Consider the following 18993-nt stretch of genomic DNA (forward strand, 5'->3'; position numbering starts at 1 on the left):
TCTCAACACCTAGATGCATTGTCTCAACACCTAGTTGCGTTGTCTCAACACCTAGATGCATTGTCTCAACACCTAGATGCATTGTCTCAACACCTAGATGCATTGTCTCAACACCTAGTTGCATTGTCTCAACACCTAGATGCATTGTCACAACACCTAGATGGATGCATTGTCTCAACATGCATTGTCTATGACACCAGATCCTCCTTACGGATATATTGTGTTTAAATGTCCATTGTAAAATACTTTGACATTTCCAGTGACCCAACATTAACATTTACATATGTTTTCCCAATTAAAAATATATTACAGTCTTTGGGACAAACTTGACCTGAATGATGCATTCATGTTTCACTTTATTATGACAAAATGCATTATATTTAGAATTGTTTATTTACCTTTGGTTTTGTCTCATGTGGGCGTTAGGACACACATTTGATGATATGTACATACATAAACTCTAGAATCCACCCACATGCAGTTGAATAATAATTGTTTCTCATCAGATAAGTTTTGTGACATCAAAAAAGCAGGCCAAACAGTTCCCTCCCACCTACACAATATAAAATTCCAGGCATTCTTCTACATTTACATTTTAGTCACTTAGTAGATACTCTCAGTAACTTGATGGCCCACATCTTCAGATAGCTACAGAATGTGGTCTGCACTGGGACTTAAAAAGCTAAAACAGATTTCTTTATATGTAAAAGGTCTGGATGTTGCTTTAATTATTATGTACTCATTTTCCACTTTGTTTAAACAGGGGCTCATGCTGAGACTCAAGGTATAAATGAGCCCTGCTCATCAAAACTTTTCAACATATTGTCATGCCTGCCTCTTCAGCATCAGCGGTTTTCTAGCGTCCACTGACCCAACGGCCCTTTCCTGCTCTCCCTTGGTCATCACCTCAACACCCTTAACTTATCCTCCACTCCCAGACATGCTAAACAAACACTTGGATTCCATTCCCCCATGTATTGAGTGTATACTTATGTCTCCCTCTGCTTCCCCCTGTCTTTCTTGTTTGTGATTCTACTTATTGCCTCTATATAATGTGTACTCGGTGCCTTCTGCCTGTTTGTGCATCTTTTGAATATTTTGTTCTCATTCTTCGTTTCCAGACATTTGCTTCCTGATTGCCTTTATTTTTCGTGACACACAAATTTACATAAACAAACTGAAATGTATCACAAATTCCTAATATTCAAGAACTTTTTGTGGTTTTAAAACAAGTCAGTATTTTGTGTGGCCTCATACTGAAGCAATTTGCTTTGGTAGACTGTTGTGTAATGTTTTCAAGTAGTGCTGAGGTAACTTGGTTCAAGCTTCAGGATTTCTCATAACTCTTTAGATTTTGGCTGCTGTGGTGGGCCAGTCTTATCAGTGTGTGGCCACCGCCTGGGAAGAGTATGCTGCCCTCAGTCGGTCAGCACCATGAAAAGTCCCTGTGCCCAGAGGTTCAGCACCATGAAAAGTCCCTGTGCCCAGAGGTTCAGCACCATGAAAAGTCCCTGTGCCCAGAGGTTCAGCACCATGAAAAGTCCCTGTGCCCAGAGGTTCAGCACCATGAAAAGTCTCTGTGCCCAGAGGTTCAGCACCATGAAAAGTCTCTGTGCCCAGAGGTTCAGCACCATGGACAGCAGACCCTGTTACCAGAGGTTCAGACTTGTGGTCACAGCGCCCAGGAGAAACATAGACAGGCGCTGGAATATTACCTCGGGACTTCCACCTTTGTGTCCTGTCTGTGCCCTGCTACAGTACATTTGTTCTTCTACCTTTTCACATTATCCCGCACAGATTCAGTTAGGTTTGTTCAATACGGGAGAAATTATTTTCTAGAATTATGCAGCTTTACTTTAAAACGTATCTAATTTGAGTATGTTTAGGTAAGCAGGAAATCAATATTTTCAAATCCAACCAACTGATTGGTCGAGACTAGAGGCCATGCCCTGACCAGATGAGCAATTATTTGATATTGTTTTAATAAAAGTATCCTTGTCCCCAGTAAGTAGTTAAACCCCATCCAAACAAGTTGAAATTCAATGCACACATACAAAGAGCATTACTGGAATTTTCAAAATTTTAGAATGTTTAACCTGAAATAACCTGGAAATATCATAAAAGAAAGTTGATAATCATGTTTTGCCACGGTTCAGCATTGTATGTTTTAGAGATGATACACAAGGCAAGTGGATCTAATAAAAGTTTTGTTATACTTAGTATGATGGGACATCTGCAGATGCAAGTGACATCTTGTAAACATTCTCCTGTTGAAATTCTAGTTGCTCTACACATTTACTGATCCCTCCCAAGCACTGATATTTATCAGAAATGGTTAGGTAGCCCCCTTACTAAACAATATCTATGATAATCTCTATTAATGAGGTAAAACAATATATCCTATAAATTAAAATAGTATGAGTCATAACACCCATAAAACCTAGCAGCACACGGCTCATTTGGTTATTACATCATTCATTTCCATAGGGGATTTTTTGATCCACTTCAAATTAGGTCTGTTTCATGTAGGCTTACACCACCTCGCCATTTTGATAACTGTAAATATCTATTGGACATGGTGATTTTAATCAATATCTTCGCCTACATGTAGCCAAAGAAACAATGGAATGCTATTATTACCTTACAGATAATCTTATAGAACTTCACTTGAGGTTTGATGTCATCAATTGTAACCTGTAGTAGCAGGAACATTCTCCACATTTACTTCCAAGCAGTAAGCATGATGAAAATAGTATATATCACATATGTAAAGAAATAATAGAATTGTTTAGCATTGTTTTTCAATCAATCCTTTGTTGTTTCTCATTTCAATAATTGATGTTGTGTTTTTCTTTTGGAAAACTCTTTTTTCCAGAGTAACCTACAGTAGATCAGCTGTGAACGAACATACATTATCTATCAGTAAACCATCTATATTTATATTTTGGACAACTCTAAGTACACTAACTGTGACGAATCCTAACATTAACAACAATGAGCAAAAATCCCTACCGTTGTGGTAGTTAGCATTAGTGATGGGAAGTTTGACTCTTTCCACTGACTCAGATCTTGTAAAAAGTTCAAATATCTCAAATAATTTCCTTCATTTAAGTCAGCAATGCCTACCCCTCCATTCCCCCCGGGCCACCGAATGCTCATCATACTATTGTTTACGTGTCTTTTCTACTTAAGCAAACACTTTGACTCTATGATTACAACTATGTTTATTATTACAATCAAAAATCGGATACTAAATTAATTACTGTGGGCTTGAATTAAACAGTCGTTCAATTGAATGATAAAATCGAACGAGTCAGTCGTTCACAAGTCTTTTTTTACTTAGGCAAAGGCTCAGTAAACTATTTAATGTGTTTATCATTAAAATAAAAAATCAACTACATTATTCTAATTATTTTAGACCTACCATGTGTCAAATTATCTTTTACAAACATGTCTTTATAATGCTACTGTCTTGATCTATTGAACAGTGTATTACGTATTTGGGTAAAAAAATCAACTACATTATTCTCATTATTTTAGACCTACCATGTGTCAAATTATCTTTTACAAACATGTCTTTATAATGCTACTGTCTTGATCTATTGAACAGTGTATTACTTATTTGGGTAGAATTGTAGGCTGCCAGTCTATCAAATGAACGAAACAACCATTAAACTGAATGAGTCAGTTGTTCACAAGTCTTTTTTACTTAATCAAAGGCAGCGGTTCTGTGCTTGTTTTCAGTAATCAACTAACTATATTACACTGAGCAGAATTATAAACGCAACACTTTTGTTTTTGCCCCCATTTATCATGAACTGAACTCATGATACGGATTGTGGTCAACAACCTGATCAACTCTATGCGAATGAGATGTATTGCACTGCGTGAGGCAAATGGTGGTCACACCAGATACTGACTGGTTTACGGACCCCTCGGACCCCCCCAATACAGTGAAACTGCACATTTTAGAGTGGTCTTTTATTGTGGCCAGCCCAAGGCATACCTGTGCAATAATCATGCTGTCCAATCAGCATCTTGATATGCCACACCTGTGAGGTGGATGGATTATCGCTGCAAAGGAGAAGTTCTAACTAACACATGTGTGAACAATATTTGAGAGAAATAGGCCTTTTGTGTACATAGAGAAAGTCTTAAGTCTTTGAGTTCAGCTCATGATAAATGGGGGCAAAAACAAAAGTGTTGCGATTATAATTTTGTTCAGTAATTATTATAGTCTCCGTTCAATTATCAATTATAAACATGTCTTTTTAGTGTTCCTGTCTTGATCTATTTTTCTCTGCGAATGTACATAGACATTGATTGGGTAACTGAGATGGAGGACCGGGTGAGAAGCAAGTAATCAAGTTGTAGATATCCTCTGTCAAACGTTTGAATGAACAATACAGTTGAACGAGTCACTAGAAAAAAGGATTTGCGAGATTTGTTCCAACCGAAAGAATCATTTGCGAACTGCACATCACTACTTAGCATCTCAGTGGAGAGAACAAGTATTTGATACACTGCCGATTTTGCAGGTTTTCCCACTTACAAAGCATGTAGAAGTCTGTAATATTTTTATAATTGCGCCCAAAGTTGTTGCCTTCTCACCAAGCTGGTTGCCTATTGTCCTGTAGCCCATCCACATTTGCCAGCTCTGACTAGGGGATCCCGAGTCGTTCCCAGGCCAGTGTCAAAATATAATCTCTCCACCTAGTCCTGGGGATACCCCGAGGTCTCCTCCCAGCTGGACGTGCCTGGAACACCTCCCTAGGGAGACATCCTGGGGGCATCCTTACCAGATGCCCGAACCACCTCAATTGGCTCCTTTTGATGCAAAGGAGCAGCGGCTCTAATCCGAGTTCCTCACGGATGGCTGAGCTTCTCACCCTATCCCTAAGGGAGAAGCCAGCCACACTTCTGAGAAAACCCATTTCAGCCGCTTGTACTCGCAATCTTGTTCTTTCGGTCATGACCCAGCCCATGACCCAAGTTTTTATCTATCCAAAACAAATCCTTATGCATAATTAGTTCTGACTGTGACGATATTCTCTAACCACTACGCTTAACAAGAGTCACTCAGTCAGTCAGTCAGTGACATTCGCTCATCTTGGCCGCCTCCACAAGGCTGGGATGGGCTACAGGACAATAGGCAAGCAGCTTGGTGAGAAGGCAACAACTGTTGACGCAATTATTAGAAAATGGAAGAAGTTCAAAATGACGGTCAATCTCCCTCGGTCTGGGGCTCCATGCAAGATATGACCCTGTGGGGCATCAATGATCATGAGGAAGGTGAGGGATCAGCCCAGAACTACACGGCAGGACCTGGTCAATGACCTGAAGAGAGCTGGGACCACAGTCTCAAAGAAAACCATTAGTAACACACTATGCCGTCATGGATTAAAATCCAGCTGCGCAACAAGGTCCCCCTGCTCAAGCCAGCGCATGTCCAGGGCCATCTGAAGTTTGCCAATGACCATCTGGATGATCCAGACGAGGAATGGGAGAATGTCATGTGGTCTGATGAGACAAAAATAGAGCTTTTTGGTCTAAACTCCAAGAACACCATCCCCAAGAACACCATCCCAACCGTGAAGCATGGAGATGGAAACATCATTCTTTGGGGATGCTTTTCTGCAAAGGGGACAGGACGACTGCACCGTATTGAGGGGAGGATGGATGGGGGCATGTATCGCGAGATCTTGGCCAACAACCTCCTTCCCTCAGTAAGAGTATTGAAGATGGGTCGTGGCTGGGTCTTCCAGCATGACAACGACCCGAAACACACAGCCAGGGCAACTAAGGAGTGGCTCCGTAAGAAGCATCTCAAGTTCCTGGAGTGGCCTAGGCAGTCTCCAGACCTGAACCCAATAGAAAATCTTTGGAGGGAAATGAAAGTCTGTATTGCCCAGCGACAGCCCCAAAACCTGAAGGATCTGGAGAAGGTCTGTATGGAGGAGTGGGCCAAAATCCCTGCTGCAGTGTGTGCAAACCTGGTCAAGAACTACAGGAAATGTATGATCTCTGTAGTTGCAAAAAAAGGTTTCTGTACCAAATATTAAGTTCTGCTTTTCTGATGTATCAAATACTCATGTCATGCAATAAAATGCAAATTAATTACTTAATATCATACAATGTGATTTTCTGGATTTTTGTTTTAGATTTTGTCACTCACAGTTGAAGACTACCTATGATAAAAATTATAGACTTCTACATGCTTTGTAAGTGGGAGAACCTGCAAAATCGGCAGTGTATCAAATACTTGTTCTCCCCACTGTATGTTATAGTAAGCCTAAACTAAAACTGTATTACGGTCATACAATATTACAATTATTTGTGGTGGATTTTTGAAGTACGCACCTGTGCATGCTTTTTAGGGTAATATAGGTGTTTATCAAAACCTCTTGGGCAGTATAAGAGTAGGATTTTCAACGATTCTTTCATCTTTTCAAGTAGTAAGTTAGTAGATAATAAGCCTCATACTGGCTAATTATAAACTGTTAAAACGGCAAAAGCCATACAGTTCATAGATGCTATTTGTGGTGGAGGTAAACTTAAGTTAAACTCAGTTTTAAAACATTACAACAATGCTTAATAATGGTGTCTAGTGAAATATTCAAATTTGGCGTGATGTTAATGTGTGAAAAAAGTATATAATGATCTAACATTTATCACTTTTAATTGCTGGCCGGCTGAACTAGGCCTGGTTAATTTTCTGTCTCTTTCAGCCCTGATAGCAATGTCCCACTGTTGCCAGCCATATAACATCCTGCTGCTATAAGACATCACCATAACTGTCCGGATGCCTACATGGCCCAGGTGCCCTTGGTATTTAACAAAGTCTGGTACAGACAGGGATGACTGACCGTATCAGTTGTTCTGGCTCAAGTTCATGGAGCCATGACAGAAGACTTGCCCCAGAGACAGTTCTTCAGCCATTGACGGTCCTTTGTGGGTTAATTGGACAGAGGCATAAAGTAACATCCAGAGGCATGAAGTAACATCAGCCGTGTACATCTAGAGGCTGCTGATGTTGGAAGTGGCTGACTTTTTTCATTCACACTCCATGTCTGTTGGGCTGATGTTGTGCACCGCAAAAATTGTCAATGCACCTGCATGGCTACACTTATTGGCTCCATTCATGGTAGGTGCAAAGAATCCCCTTGTCACCCATTGTGGCCTGAAAAGAAGAGCCACATGTCTTTAGCTGTAAAAATCCCTAACAATAAACAGCATGCAACAACAAACCTAATAAACAGGGTTCCCTCGGCTCCTTAAAATGCCTTAAAAGTATGTCTATCTGAGCTCTTGTCCGATCACTGTGTTAACTCTTTTCCATCATTCATGCACTGTTTTGCACACTGTTACTCAGTTTCCTCTGTTATTACACCTATTGCATGGTGGTACAAATTTTACCTGCACTGCGGTCATATTTGCACTATTCCATTTACTCAGGTATGCTGAAATACTCAAGTGTTATTCCCCCTACCATTACTGCTATACAATCTTTGCTTACCGATTACTTTTCCTTGCACAAACTGTATAGACCCTTTACTACATCCAGTATTTTTATATGTACTGTCTATTGTATTTGTATTTTGTCACTGCCATACCACATAGACATCACCTTGCACAAACTGTATATTGACTCTTTATTTGATCTGTATTATGTGTAGACTATTGTATTTTGTATGGTTATATTTTATGTATCGAACGTAACTATGTTGTTCAGCACTTTTTATCCTTTATCTTGGCCAGGTCACCGTTGCAAATTATGATTTGTTCTCAATCGGCTTACCTGGTTAAATAAAGGTTAAAAAACATATATAAAATGAGTCAGCAGTGTTCCCCATGGTTGTGGTTGTGTGGACTGAAGGCTCAGGGAGTTAATTAGCTGATTAGAGAATTTCTGTATTGTACATTTTTTATTGTAATAACAAAAAAGGCTTGAAAGTTTTCTCTTTATGTGTAATGAATCTATAATATATTAAGGTGTCACTTTTTGATTTGAACAGAATTACTGGGGGAAAAAATTAAAATAATTTTGAGATGCAACTGTGTTTCAATTCTATGGATTTTTCCTTGCACAAATCTGATGTATCTTATTAGCTACCGACAGGACAAACTTTATCATTCATAGAGGCCCTGAACTTATTTGAACCTATTCTAAAATTCCTTATAAAAAATTTGGCCTAATGATGATATGTGAAAAGTAGTATCGCATTTTACCGCTAGGTTTTATAGGGATTATGACGCGTTGGCTATTTCAGTAACACAGTTGGACATCCAACCGCATCCGACTCTTATGTTGTTGCTTTTATCTGATTGGTTCATACTTGTCCGTCTATTCCAGTAGTCCGACTGGAAACAGAGCCTCACACGCAGCAATACCCATTCAACCATCATGCCATTCCTAATACCTCCATTCATTATCGCAATGTTTTACTAATTTTTATGTAATTGCTCTGGACTGGATACCAATTTTACTGTTCAACAGCACTACGTGCCATTCCGTTATTGATTCGCTTTTGTTCGATATCAGGCTACGTGTAGCAAACAATTGGCTAGCAAGTTTGCTTTCAAATCTGAAGGTAATTGGCTAATATTATTACATTATAATGCTAGCTAGCTATCGTTGCGTTCCAGTTTCTTGCTTTAATACAACTAGTTAGCTTGCTAATTTCTGTGCACAGTAAACTTACCTACCTAACGAACCTCATACGTGCTTAGTTATTTGTATTCTGACTGTTAGCTTGCTAGCTAGAGTGCTACTGTACTCATGCCTTTTTGTACGTTAGCTTACGTTAGCTGGTTATTACGTTATCTAGATGGCAGAGCACGGTGTTTTCAGTACAGGCTAATTGTTTTTTGATGTTAGACTCAGGACAATTTTATTTTAAAATGCATAGTAGTAGCCAGCTTGGAATGTAACTAGGGAAGGACTCAGGATTAGCAAGCCACGCAAACACCTAGAATTAGTGATGATGTACTAACTTTACTGTTGCTTCCTGTAGGTATGTCCTTCCATCAGGGTCGAGGAGGGGGCTGTACCAGAGGAAGAGCCCCCCCAAGTCAGCATGGGGGTCAACATGGTTCCCCCCAAAACTACAGACCCAGCACCATAAGACCGCCACCTCCCCAGCCACCCTTGCCTCCTTACCACTATGACCCCCCTCCCCAGCACAGCTTCTTTCACAACTACGGTGGCCAAGGCAACAGTGGTGGGGTTGGTTACGTACCCGCCCACTCAGACTACATGTCGTACCCCCCTCCGTTTCCCTCTCAGGGGGGTATGGTTTCCAGTCCCCTGAGCCAGTGCCCAGTACGCCCTCCCTTCACTAACCCTCAGGGACACCCCAATTTCCCCCCTCCTCCTCTGCCCGGCAGCTCCTGTGTAAACTCCATGTCTGGGGCTCCGGCGTCAGCTCAGAGCGCTTACCATTATATAATGCCGTCCGTGCCCCCTCCACCTCTCCCTCACCCGCCCAGCATGCCTCCAGCCACCCCCCCGCAGTCCTACCACCACGCTCCTTACTCCATGAACTACTCCCACCCTCCCTTCCCGCCTCCGCCCAACTTCAGCCAAGTGGGCTATGGCTCCCAACAGGGTCCTGGCTCCTACAAGCCGGACCACGGGGGCTTTAGGCACAGCTCACATGGAGGTGACGGAGGAGGGCAGCCGTACAACGCCGAGAAACAGCAGCAACTGGGCAACAGGGGTCAGAGGTCGCCGGAGAGGGGCCGAGGCGGCCGCCACGATGACCCCAGGCAGCAGAAGGCCGTCTATGGTTACAGTAGCCGCGGCGACAACAGACACAAGATGGACTTTCCCGCCGACCAGCGAGGAGGGAAGGACCGGGGAAGAAGTCCGGACAGACGGAGACCAGAGGGCGGGCGGCACCGGTCCGAGTACGAACAGCGAGGGAGGACTCCGCCACCCCTTCGACATCGGAGCAGAGAGCGCAGCAGGTAGCCACCCGTCCCCGTGACCAACGTCTAGGGCTGGTTTACAGGACATGGATTCAGCCTGTGGTCTGGGTTCTGGAGACCGCCTCTGCCCGTCCCGATGTATTGCCTCAAATCTGTGTTTGCTGTTTTTCTGGACCTGGCTTTGAACGCCTCTTTGTGTGTGCGCTTGTGTGCCCTAAGGGAACGGCATCGCCACCGAGACAGCCGGAGGTCTCCGTCCCCTGACAGACACAGGAAGAGACCTAGGAGGTAGCGCATGCTTGCATTGACACCGTATCGCCGTAAAAACAAACAAAACATCTTTTGTTCGCAAATGTTCGAGTCAGCATTGGAGTAAAACAATTTCATATGTAACATAAATTATGAACACTTCACAATTTACACAGTTGAAGTAAATAGTCTGTCTCTCTGTCCCCCTCACCTTGTCTGTTTTTCTGTCTCTCTCGTGGTCTTTCTTGTCTTTCTCTGTTTTTCTCTTGCTGTCTCTGTCTCACTCTATCTGAATGTGTCAGTTTCTCCGTAACCTTTTGGGTTTCTCTCCTTGCAGCCGGTCAGGCAGCAGAGAAAGGAAACGCGGGCGCTGGGAGGAGGAGAGGGAGCGGCGTTCCGACGGAGCGTGCATGAGCCGAGAGAGAGACCGCAGCTACCCCTCCGTCCGGAGCCGAGACACCGATGCAGAGGCCTCCACGGACAGGGAACGGGAGAGGGAGAGGGACCGTGACAGGGAAAGAGGAGAGAGGGACCGGGAGAGGGAGAAGGAGAAGGTGGATGGAGAAGAGAGAGAGGAGGAGGAGATGCTGAAGCCAGCGTGGATCCGCTGTACCCATGCCGAGAACTACTACTCCAGCGACCCCATGGACCAAGTGGTACTGTGTCTGGCTTTTCCCTCATTTATCCTAACTGTCAGGGATAATGGCTGAGGATGCAATACCCTGATTTCTGTGATATCATTGTCCAGTTCTAGTTTTTTGCCCCATTCTTGGCAAAACTTCTGATTCGATGTGGCGAAACATGGAGTAGATTCTCAGTGCAGCTTGGGTCATTTTTGCTCTGTTTCAAAGCTACATTAATTCTTGGTTGCTTTTTCGTGTCATATATTTCGCTACTTTTTTGCTAGTTTGATAACAACTGTGATGTGTGAAAATGTAACCCAGTAGCGCTTCGTGTTTTTCAATCCATGGTTCCGTCTACCTTCAACTGCCCTTAGGAACGTTGTGTGTCCCTTTTTTGGTTCCTGTAGGGTGACTCTACTGTGGTGGGGACCAGTAAGCTGAGGGACCTATACGAACGCTTCGAGGAGGAACTGGTCAAGAGACAAGAGCGCGCTCAGTTGGCCCGGCCCAAATGGGAACCCCCCAAGACCAAGCTGGATGAGGATCCTGGTACTGTATTGATATCAGATAGGAACCCCAAAGGTATTTCACTTCTAAAGGTGATTCTATAAAAGTGGAACGTGAGACTGAATAAATGAACTGCCTCTTCCCATTCTCATTGTAAACACTGCATATATTCAGACACGACTTAGAGATTGATTAATGTGATTAGGAGTGACTTCGGATGCCTAAGGGAGTCTAATTGGCTGCGGCATGTTCAGCTCTCCTAGACCGACAGCTTGCTAACCGCGCTTTCAGTCACAATTACCGGCCCTGCTGTTGGGAGCGCCGGGCCGGGGCTAGCCGCTAACGGCGTCTGGCTGTCGTGTGTCTGTTCCAGAGGAGACCCGCGGCCACAGCAGCAGCGAGTCGGACTGCGATTCGGACGGGGGCAGCAGCAGCTGCTCCAGCAGCTCTGACTCCGACGTGTTCGACGTCATCGCTGAGATCAAGAGGAAGAAGGCCCACCCCGACCGGCTACACGACGAGCTGTGGTACAACGACCCGGGACAGGTCAGAGGGGGAGGTTTAAAGCACTTTACCCGCCCTTTATTAGTTGCAGCGGCTAATTACTGTAGCTAGTCGGTGAACTTGCTGGTTAAGTGGAAGGGATTGCGAACTGATAAGCATTGCATTAGCTAAAAGAATTACCAAGCCTGCTGGCATTTACGAAGCAGCAAACACGTTCCTCACATGCAAGGTCTGAATTTCCTTCAACGGTAAAATGTCTAAAACACTATATTCAACACGCTCCCCAGGTGCTGCAGCGTTCACTCCACCCCTGCGCTGACCACGCATGATTCAATTCCCATGTCTAGTTTATTACACAATGAATGGTTTGTCGGGTTAGGGTAAGGGTTAAGGTTAGGGGTACGTTGATGACCAGAAGCCCAGCCACATATGCAAGCTCAGCCTTTACCACATCCCCTGCCATTGAAGCAACCAATCACATCATTTCTGCTTTGTGGGCAGATCTGCCTCCAGAACAAGATTTACCCCAAAGAAACGTCAGCGTACTATTTCTGCAGCTTTTAAGCTACATATTTTAATGCTGCCACAAACAGCACTGTGAAGCGGAACAGCCCGAGCTCTGACGGCTCTGATAAAAATCCGATTTCGGCGCATTCTGTCCTGTATCTGTTTAGTGCTAACTTGTTTTGATGATGCTGTCACTGTTTTGGGTGACACCACCACTAACTGTTGGCTGTCAAAATGTCACCTTGCGGTGACGCCAACCACACATGCCAAACCCTCCTTGTGACACTGTTGACAACTCAATCCCCTGTTTTTGATTTTAGGAAAGATTTTGGATCTGCTTAAAAAATTGTTTTCTCTTAGGCTTTGGGCTGGACTGGATTTCTGGCATGATTGATAGCTTAGTAATTCTTTCTCACTCGTGTGTGCTCGTGTGTGTGTGTGTGTGTGTGTGTGTGCGTGCGCGCAGATGAATGACGGGCCATTGTGTAAGTGTAGTGCCAAATCGAGACGCACCGGGATACGCCACAGCATCTACCCAGGAGAGGAGGTAAAGACACACACACAAACACTAAACTGTCACTCATCTGTTCACATTAATGGAGTATAGGAGGAACCTGCCGCAGACATTTACACCCATGCTCTCTACCATGTCTTTGTAGTCTGTGAAGGAGTGCCGTCCAATGAGCAACAACTCTGGGAAGCTGTACCACTACAGAATCACTGTGTCTCCACCTACTAACTTCCTGGTGGGTATATCTCAGCCTCTCCCACCATCTTCATCTCTTTCATTGCTGCTGTAGTTCCAGCCTATTCGTGCTCTGTGCTTGGTGTAAGACCCTGTGTCCTGCTGAAGTGGTGGCGGAAAAGCCACCAGCGTAGGACGGTTCCAGTGTCGTCCGGCCGTCTTCTGACCTCGGCTGTGTGTTTGTTTCTCCAGACGGACCGGCCAACGGTGATCGAGTACGATGACCACGAGTACCTGTTCGAAGGTTTCTCCCTGTTTTCCCACTTGCCTCTGACTGATGTAAGAACCATGGATCCACCCTAGCCCTATGTCCTCCACCCTAGCCCTATGTCCTCCACCCTAGCCCTATGTCCTCCACCCTAGCCCTATGTCCTCCACCCTAGCCCTATGTCCTCCACCCTAGCCCTATGTCCTCCACCCTAGCCCTGTGTCCTCCACCTTATGCCTGTGTCCTCCACCTTATGCCTGTGTCCTCCACCTTATGCCTGTGTCCTCCACCCTATGCCCCGTGTCCTCCACCCTATGCCCCGTGTCCTCCACCCTATGCCCCGTGTCCTCCACCCTATGCCCCGTGTCCTCCACCCTATGCCCCGTGTCCTCCACCCTATGCCCCGTGTCCTCCACCCTATGCCCCGTGTCCTCCACCCTAGCCCCGTGTCCTCCACCCTATGCCCCGTGTCCTCCACCCTATGCCCCGTGTCCTCCACCCTATGCCCCGTGTCCTCCACCCTATGCCCTGTGTCCTCCACCCTATGCCCTGTGTCCTCCACCTTATGCCCCGTGTCCTCCACCCTAGCCCCGTGTCCTCCACCCTATGCCCCGTGTCCTCCACCCTATGCCCCGTGTCCTCCACCCTATGCCCCGTGTCCTCCACCCTATGCCCCGTGTCCTCCACCCTATGCCCCGTGTCCTCCACCCTAGCCCCGTGCCCTCCAGCCTCTGACCTTTCTCTCTGTATCTCGTTTGCTCTGTATCTCTCTCTCTCTCCCCCATCCTCCCCTCCTAATGTCCTCCAGTGAGACAACCTCTTCCGTATCAGATGTCTGTGTGTGTTATATGGATATGATCTCTGTCCCAACAGGCAGTTTTATAAAACAAAGCACCAGCATTCATAATTAATGATCGGCATTCAGCGGTTTAAAACCGGTCAAACCCCAGAACATCAACTTCAAATCCACCCTTTGCCTCGGTCATCTTTGTTCCAGGGTCAGCCTCTGAAAAGGCGTGTCCCCCTCTGTGCCCTGGTCATATGTAGTGCCCTCTATGAGGGACAGTGTGCCGTTTGAGAAGCACCCTGCCTCATGGAGCCACGCAGCGGATGACGACCTTGTCTTTAAAGTCCTCGCTCTCTCGCTTTCTACTTCTCAAGTCAAATATTACTGAGATCCCAACTTTAAAGCCCTCCTGTTCCCGGGGTTTTCAAAGTTAGGCACCACTTCCCAGGGGGTGTCGGCGAGTTTCAGGGGAGAGTTGAAAGGAAAGCCGGGTCAAACTCTATTAGGTTCTGTAATAAACAATTTTGGCCCAAAAGGACAGCGAATCGATGGCTGGCAAAGCCTGGCTAAATCAAAGCGGTGAACGAGATAGCTGGGAGTGTGTGGGGCTGAATAGTTAGGTGTGTTCGAATAATGAAGCAAAAATGCACATATTTGGTCAATAACTCTGGTTTGAAAAGAATTCAGCGGGGATTAAGCCCAGATTACTGCAGGATAATTTAAACAACCCCTGGAAAAAACCGGGGGCGCAGGGATTAGAGACGCCAGAGAGTAGCGATATTAGCCCCCGCTAGTTAGCCGAAAGGCTGGGCATCGGTGTACGGCGGGCAGGTTAATCCTCCAAAATGGACTCTTTCACTCAGACAACAAAGAGCATGTAACTGGGAGATTAAACAAGGAAGAGTAGGCTTATCTCTTTAAAGAGATTGGAGTCACTTAATGTTCAAAAGCTCTGGGTAAAGAGATACCGTTTGTGTGAGCTGGTTGTGTGCAGAGAGAGTGTGTGTGTGTGTTTTGGGCAGCAGACCCCGCTTATGTAGATGAGGTTTTAATGAGTTTCCTTGAGAAGCTGTAACCCCTGTCTTACGCCATGGTAATGAGAGTTCTTCTCCTCTTTTCTTCCCTCGCTCCCTCTCTCTCTGTCTCTTTCATCACCTCAGATACCATTGTGCAGAGTGATTCGTTTCAACATAGATTACAGCATTCACTTTATTGAGGAGATGACACCAGAGGTCGGTAAAGCCCATCTTTATCGCTCTTCTTTCTCTCTCATCCCTCTCTCCTCTTATTTCCCTCGGTCTCCTCATTTACACTCTGCTTCCATCTCTCTTTCCATCTTCCTCCCCTCTTCTTCTCTCCCCCCTCTTCCTCCCCCCCCCCTTTCTGTCTTTCTTCATCCTTCCCCTCTCTGTCTCTCAAGTCCCTTATTCTGTTTTCCTGAACTTCCCTCACTCTTCCTCTCTGCCGCTCCTCTTCTTTCTTTCTACAGTACTCTTCTCGCTATATCTGTGTTTAGTATTTAGTCTCCGTGCTTGCTGGTGTGCTGGTGACCCTGTCCTCGGCCTCATGTATCCTGTGTGCTTTAAAGCCAGTTAGTTCAAGGCACTCATCCTATTCAGTCAAATAGGGGATGTTTTTAACCTTCCTGTTGAGCTGGCCTATAAATAAGTATTAGAAGTCAACATTTAGAGGACTGGATTTTAATATCAGGCCACTTGTTCTATGCCGTTAAGATGCTTACGTTGGTTTGTGAGAGAGGTTAACCCATTGTTCTCCCCCTGTTCAGAACTATTGTGTGAAGGGATTGGAGTTGTTCTCCTCATACCTGTTCAAGGATATACTGGAACTCTATGACTGGAACCTCACAGGTGAACCCCGAGATGTTTACCCCTTTTCCACTGGCCTTAGGCACTTTCTTACCCCCTAAGCGCTACATCGGGGGCGGGGGGGGACTACGACACTGTTGGGTTGCTCTGGATAACAGCGTCTGCTCAATGATGTGAATGGATGGGATAGTGGATGGAGTTGGCTTATTTTCACTGCCTTTTATTCTCTCCCATGCAGGCCCAGAGTGGGACAACCAATCTCCCGGATGTAAAAAGTTCCACTTCATGCCTCGCTTTGTCCGCTTCTTACCTGGTGAGACCTGACTGTCTCCCATTTCAGAGAACTGTCGTCCATGTGAAACCGTAAAGGGAGTGTAATGGCTTTTGCATGAGTGTCGCCTGACACTCCCGTGTGTCTCTCTCGCGTGTGTGCCAGACGGTGGTAAGGAGGTGCTGTCCATGCATCAGGTGCTCCTCTACCTCCTGCGGAGCTCCAAGCCCCTGGTCCCTGAAGAGGAAATCGCTGACATGCTGCAGTGGGAGGAGCTGGCGTGGCAGAAGTATGCCGAGGAGTGCAAGGGCATGATCGTCACCAACCCCGGCATGGTGAGTCTTCCCAGGGTGGAAAGGGACCGCCGGTAGTACCTGTCACCAGAATGCACCCAGGTTCAGAACCACGGCATGTTGGAAAGGGACCGCCGGTAGTACCCGTCACCAGAATGCACCCAGGTTCAGAACCACGGCATGTTGGAAAGGGACCGCCAGTAGTACCCGTCACCAGAATACACCCAGGTTCAGAACCACGGCATGGTGGAAAGGGAACGCCGGTAGTACCCGTCACCAGAATGCACCCAGGTTCAGAACCACGGCATGGTGGAAAGGGAACGCCGGTAGTACCCGTCACCAGAATGCACCCAGGTTCAGAACCACGGCATGGTGGAAAGGGACCGCCGGTAGTACCCGTCACCAGAATGCACCCAGGTTCAGAACCACGGCATGGTGGAAAGGGACCGCCGGTAGTACCCGTCACCAGAATGCACCCAGGTTCAGAACCACGGCATGGTGGAAAGGGACCGCCGGTAGTACCCGTCACCAGAATGCACCCAGGTTCAGAACCACGGCATGGTGGAAAGGGAACGCCGGTAGTTCCCGTCACCAGAATGCACCCAGGTTCAGGACCACGGCATGGTGGAAAGGCACCGCCGGTAGTACCCGTCACCAGAATGCACCCAGGTTCAGGACCACGGCATGGTGGAAAGGGAACGCCGGTAGTACCCGTCACCAGAATGCACCCAGGTTCAGGACCACGGCATGGTGGAAAGGGACCGCCGGTAGTACCCGTCACCAGAATGCACCCAGGTTCAGGACCACGGCATGGTGGAAAGGCACCGCCGGTAGTTCCCGTCACCAGAATGCACCCAGGTTCAGAGCAGGGAAGTGACAGATGGGGGAAATTTGCTTAATGTTAACACAGGCCTTTTTTTCCCCTTAAAACGATAAGGACATTTTAAGGTTGTTGCGGCGACGTTGTCAAACCTATAAATTCATGATGAGCTAACCTAGGCGGAAGATGTAAATAAAAATGACAAACGAGAGTTCATACCAGACACGTCCTCTCTCTCTGTCTCTCTGGCTCCACTCATCACTCACTCACCTGTTCACATGCATTTATCTGCTGCTGTCTGTATGCATCTGCGTTGCAGATCCAGTTATTAATGTAGCTAGGAGAATAGCTGTGATTTTCACCTCAGGGTTTGGTTTTAGGGAAACACGTTCAGTTGGGTATTTTTCAAGAATCGGGGTTACTTTATGTTTAGGCATTACCCGGTAAAACAATAGGACTAAGTTATGTTCAGGCATGAAAGTTAGGTAATGGAAGATAATGTTACAGTAAGGTTAGCTTTAGGGCGAGGCACATGGTTTTCTGTGTCCGGTTTAGATCTCTGGTCCCCACAAGAATAGGAAGGCAAATGTGTGTGTGTGTGTGTGTGTGTGTGTGTGTGTGAGAGACAGACTGGGAGTGCTTTCTCTTGCCCCTTCATGATAACATTTCACTGTACTTCCACATTCTGATATGATCAGACGCTGTATATATCAGGTTTCTCCGAATAGGACTGCTGATCCGGAATCCGGTCCCCACTTATCCATGTAATCTGATTCGTTTTGAGCTAAAATGCCAAACGGATCCTTAACCAACACTCCTATTCTAAGGGCTAAACCAGACTAACGGCGTAATGGCACTGTGACGTCCCTGTAATGCGCGCTGCGGTTTAACAACTGACAGTGATGAATGAGAAATGCTACACATTGCTAACAGAAGCGGCGTGTCTGCAAAGCGGGGCGTGCTCGAAGAGCTGCCGTTTCTTCGGCTTCCAGCCTGTTTTCCTCGTCAGCGGGAGTGTTGCCAAGATAAACCAGATGCACACAAATGAGGCCATAATTGAAAATGAATTCACAAACATTTTCAGTTACCCTAAGACTAATTTGGCAAGTTTTAAAATTCACCCATCAGACATTGATAAGGGTTTTATCCCATTTTGGGCTTTTATTTAAACGAGAAAAATCTGGGTTGATGCAATTGTTGATACTGCTTAGCTTTCAAGTCAGTATACGGCCAGCATGTAATCACTTACACATTGGTAAGACTGTGGAAGACTAATCCTTCCTTACAGAATGTCATTAATCAATAGGTAATTCTTCTAGTTTCCATCTGCATGTAGTTGGCTTCGGTAAGGTTTTCTATGTCATCTCTGTTCATGTCGGATGAAAGTCGTTTAGAGGCTGGTAAATGGAAAATATAGCAGCTCAATAGAGATTGGAAACATGGAGTATACTCTGGTAATATAGATAACCTGTGTTGAAGTGTTTGGCAAGCTCATTGTAATAGAGCGCCGCCATATGGTTTTAAAGCCTGCAGCAACAAGGCCCTGCTAAATGTGTTTGCTTTTATGTTTAATTGTGAAAACCATCAATGTTTAGTCTACCAGGAGCTGCTTTCTAAAATGCAATCACATGACACAGTTTTGCAGGTAATAAAAACGTTGTGTCTTTACAAAGATATGCAGAATATAATAATATGTGAAACATTACCAAAATTCCATTTGATT

At 45.6% G+C, this 18993-nt stretch overlaps 1 protein-coding gene across 4 annotated transcripts in view; it reads left to right on the plus strand.

The window, feature by feature from the left end:
• The first annotated feature begins 8367 nt into the window (after positions 1 to 8367).
• drosha (drosha ribonuclease III) overlaps positions 8368 to 18993 on the plus strand; it is a 93051-nt gene continuing 82425 nt past the window's right edge. For 3 of the 4 annotated variants that reach the window (XM_010905375.5, XM_034289364.1, XM_010905378.3), the window contains exons 1-13: positions 8368 to 8591; positions 9015 to 9969; positions 10150 to 10218; positions 10517 to 10835; positions 11210 to 11384; positions 11683 to 11855; positions 12787 to 12867; positions 12980 to 13066; positions 13258 to 13344; positions 15221 to 15292; positions 15847 to 15928; positions 16125 to 16199; positions 16323 to 16492. In XM_010905375.5, the coding sequence (XP_010903677.2) occupies positions 9017 to 9969; positions 10150 to 10218; positions 10517 to 10835; positions 11210 to 11384; positions 11683 to 11855; positions 12787 to 12867; positions 12980 to 13066; positions 13258 to 13344; positions 15221 to 15292; positions 15847 to 15928; positions 16125 to 16199; positions 16323 to 16492 (2343 nt within the window). In that variant the 5' untranslated portion in view covers positions 8368 to 8591; positions 9015 to 9016. The remainder of the gene's footprint in view (positions 8592 to 9014; positions 9970 to 10149; positions 10219 to 10516; positions 10836 to 11209; positions 11385 to 11682; positions 11856 to 12786; positions 12868 to 12979; positions 13067 to 13257; positions 13345 to 15220; positions 15293 to 15846; positions 15929 to 16124; positions 16200 to 16322; positions 16493 to 18993) is intronic. The other variant, XM_010905377.4, reaches the window with a different exon arrangement.

The sequence above is a fragment of the Esox lucius genome, chromosome 21, assembly GCF_011004845.1.
Source record: "Esox lucius isolate fEsoLuc1 chromosome 21, fEsoLuc1.pri, whole genome shotgun sequence".
Classification (NCBI taxonomy): domain Eukaryota; kingdom Metazoa; phylum Chordata; class Actinopteri; order Esociformes; family Esocidae; genus Esox; species Esox lucius.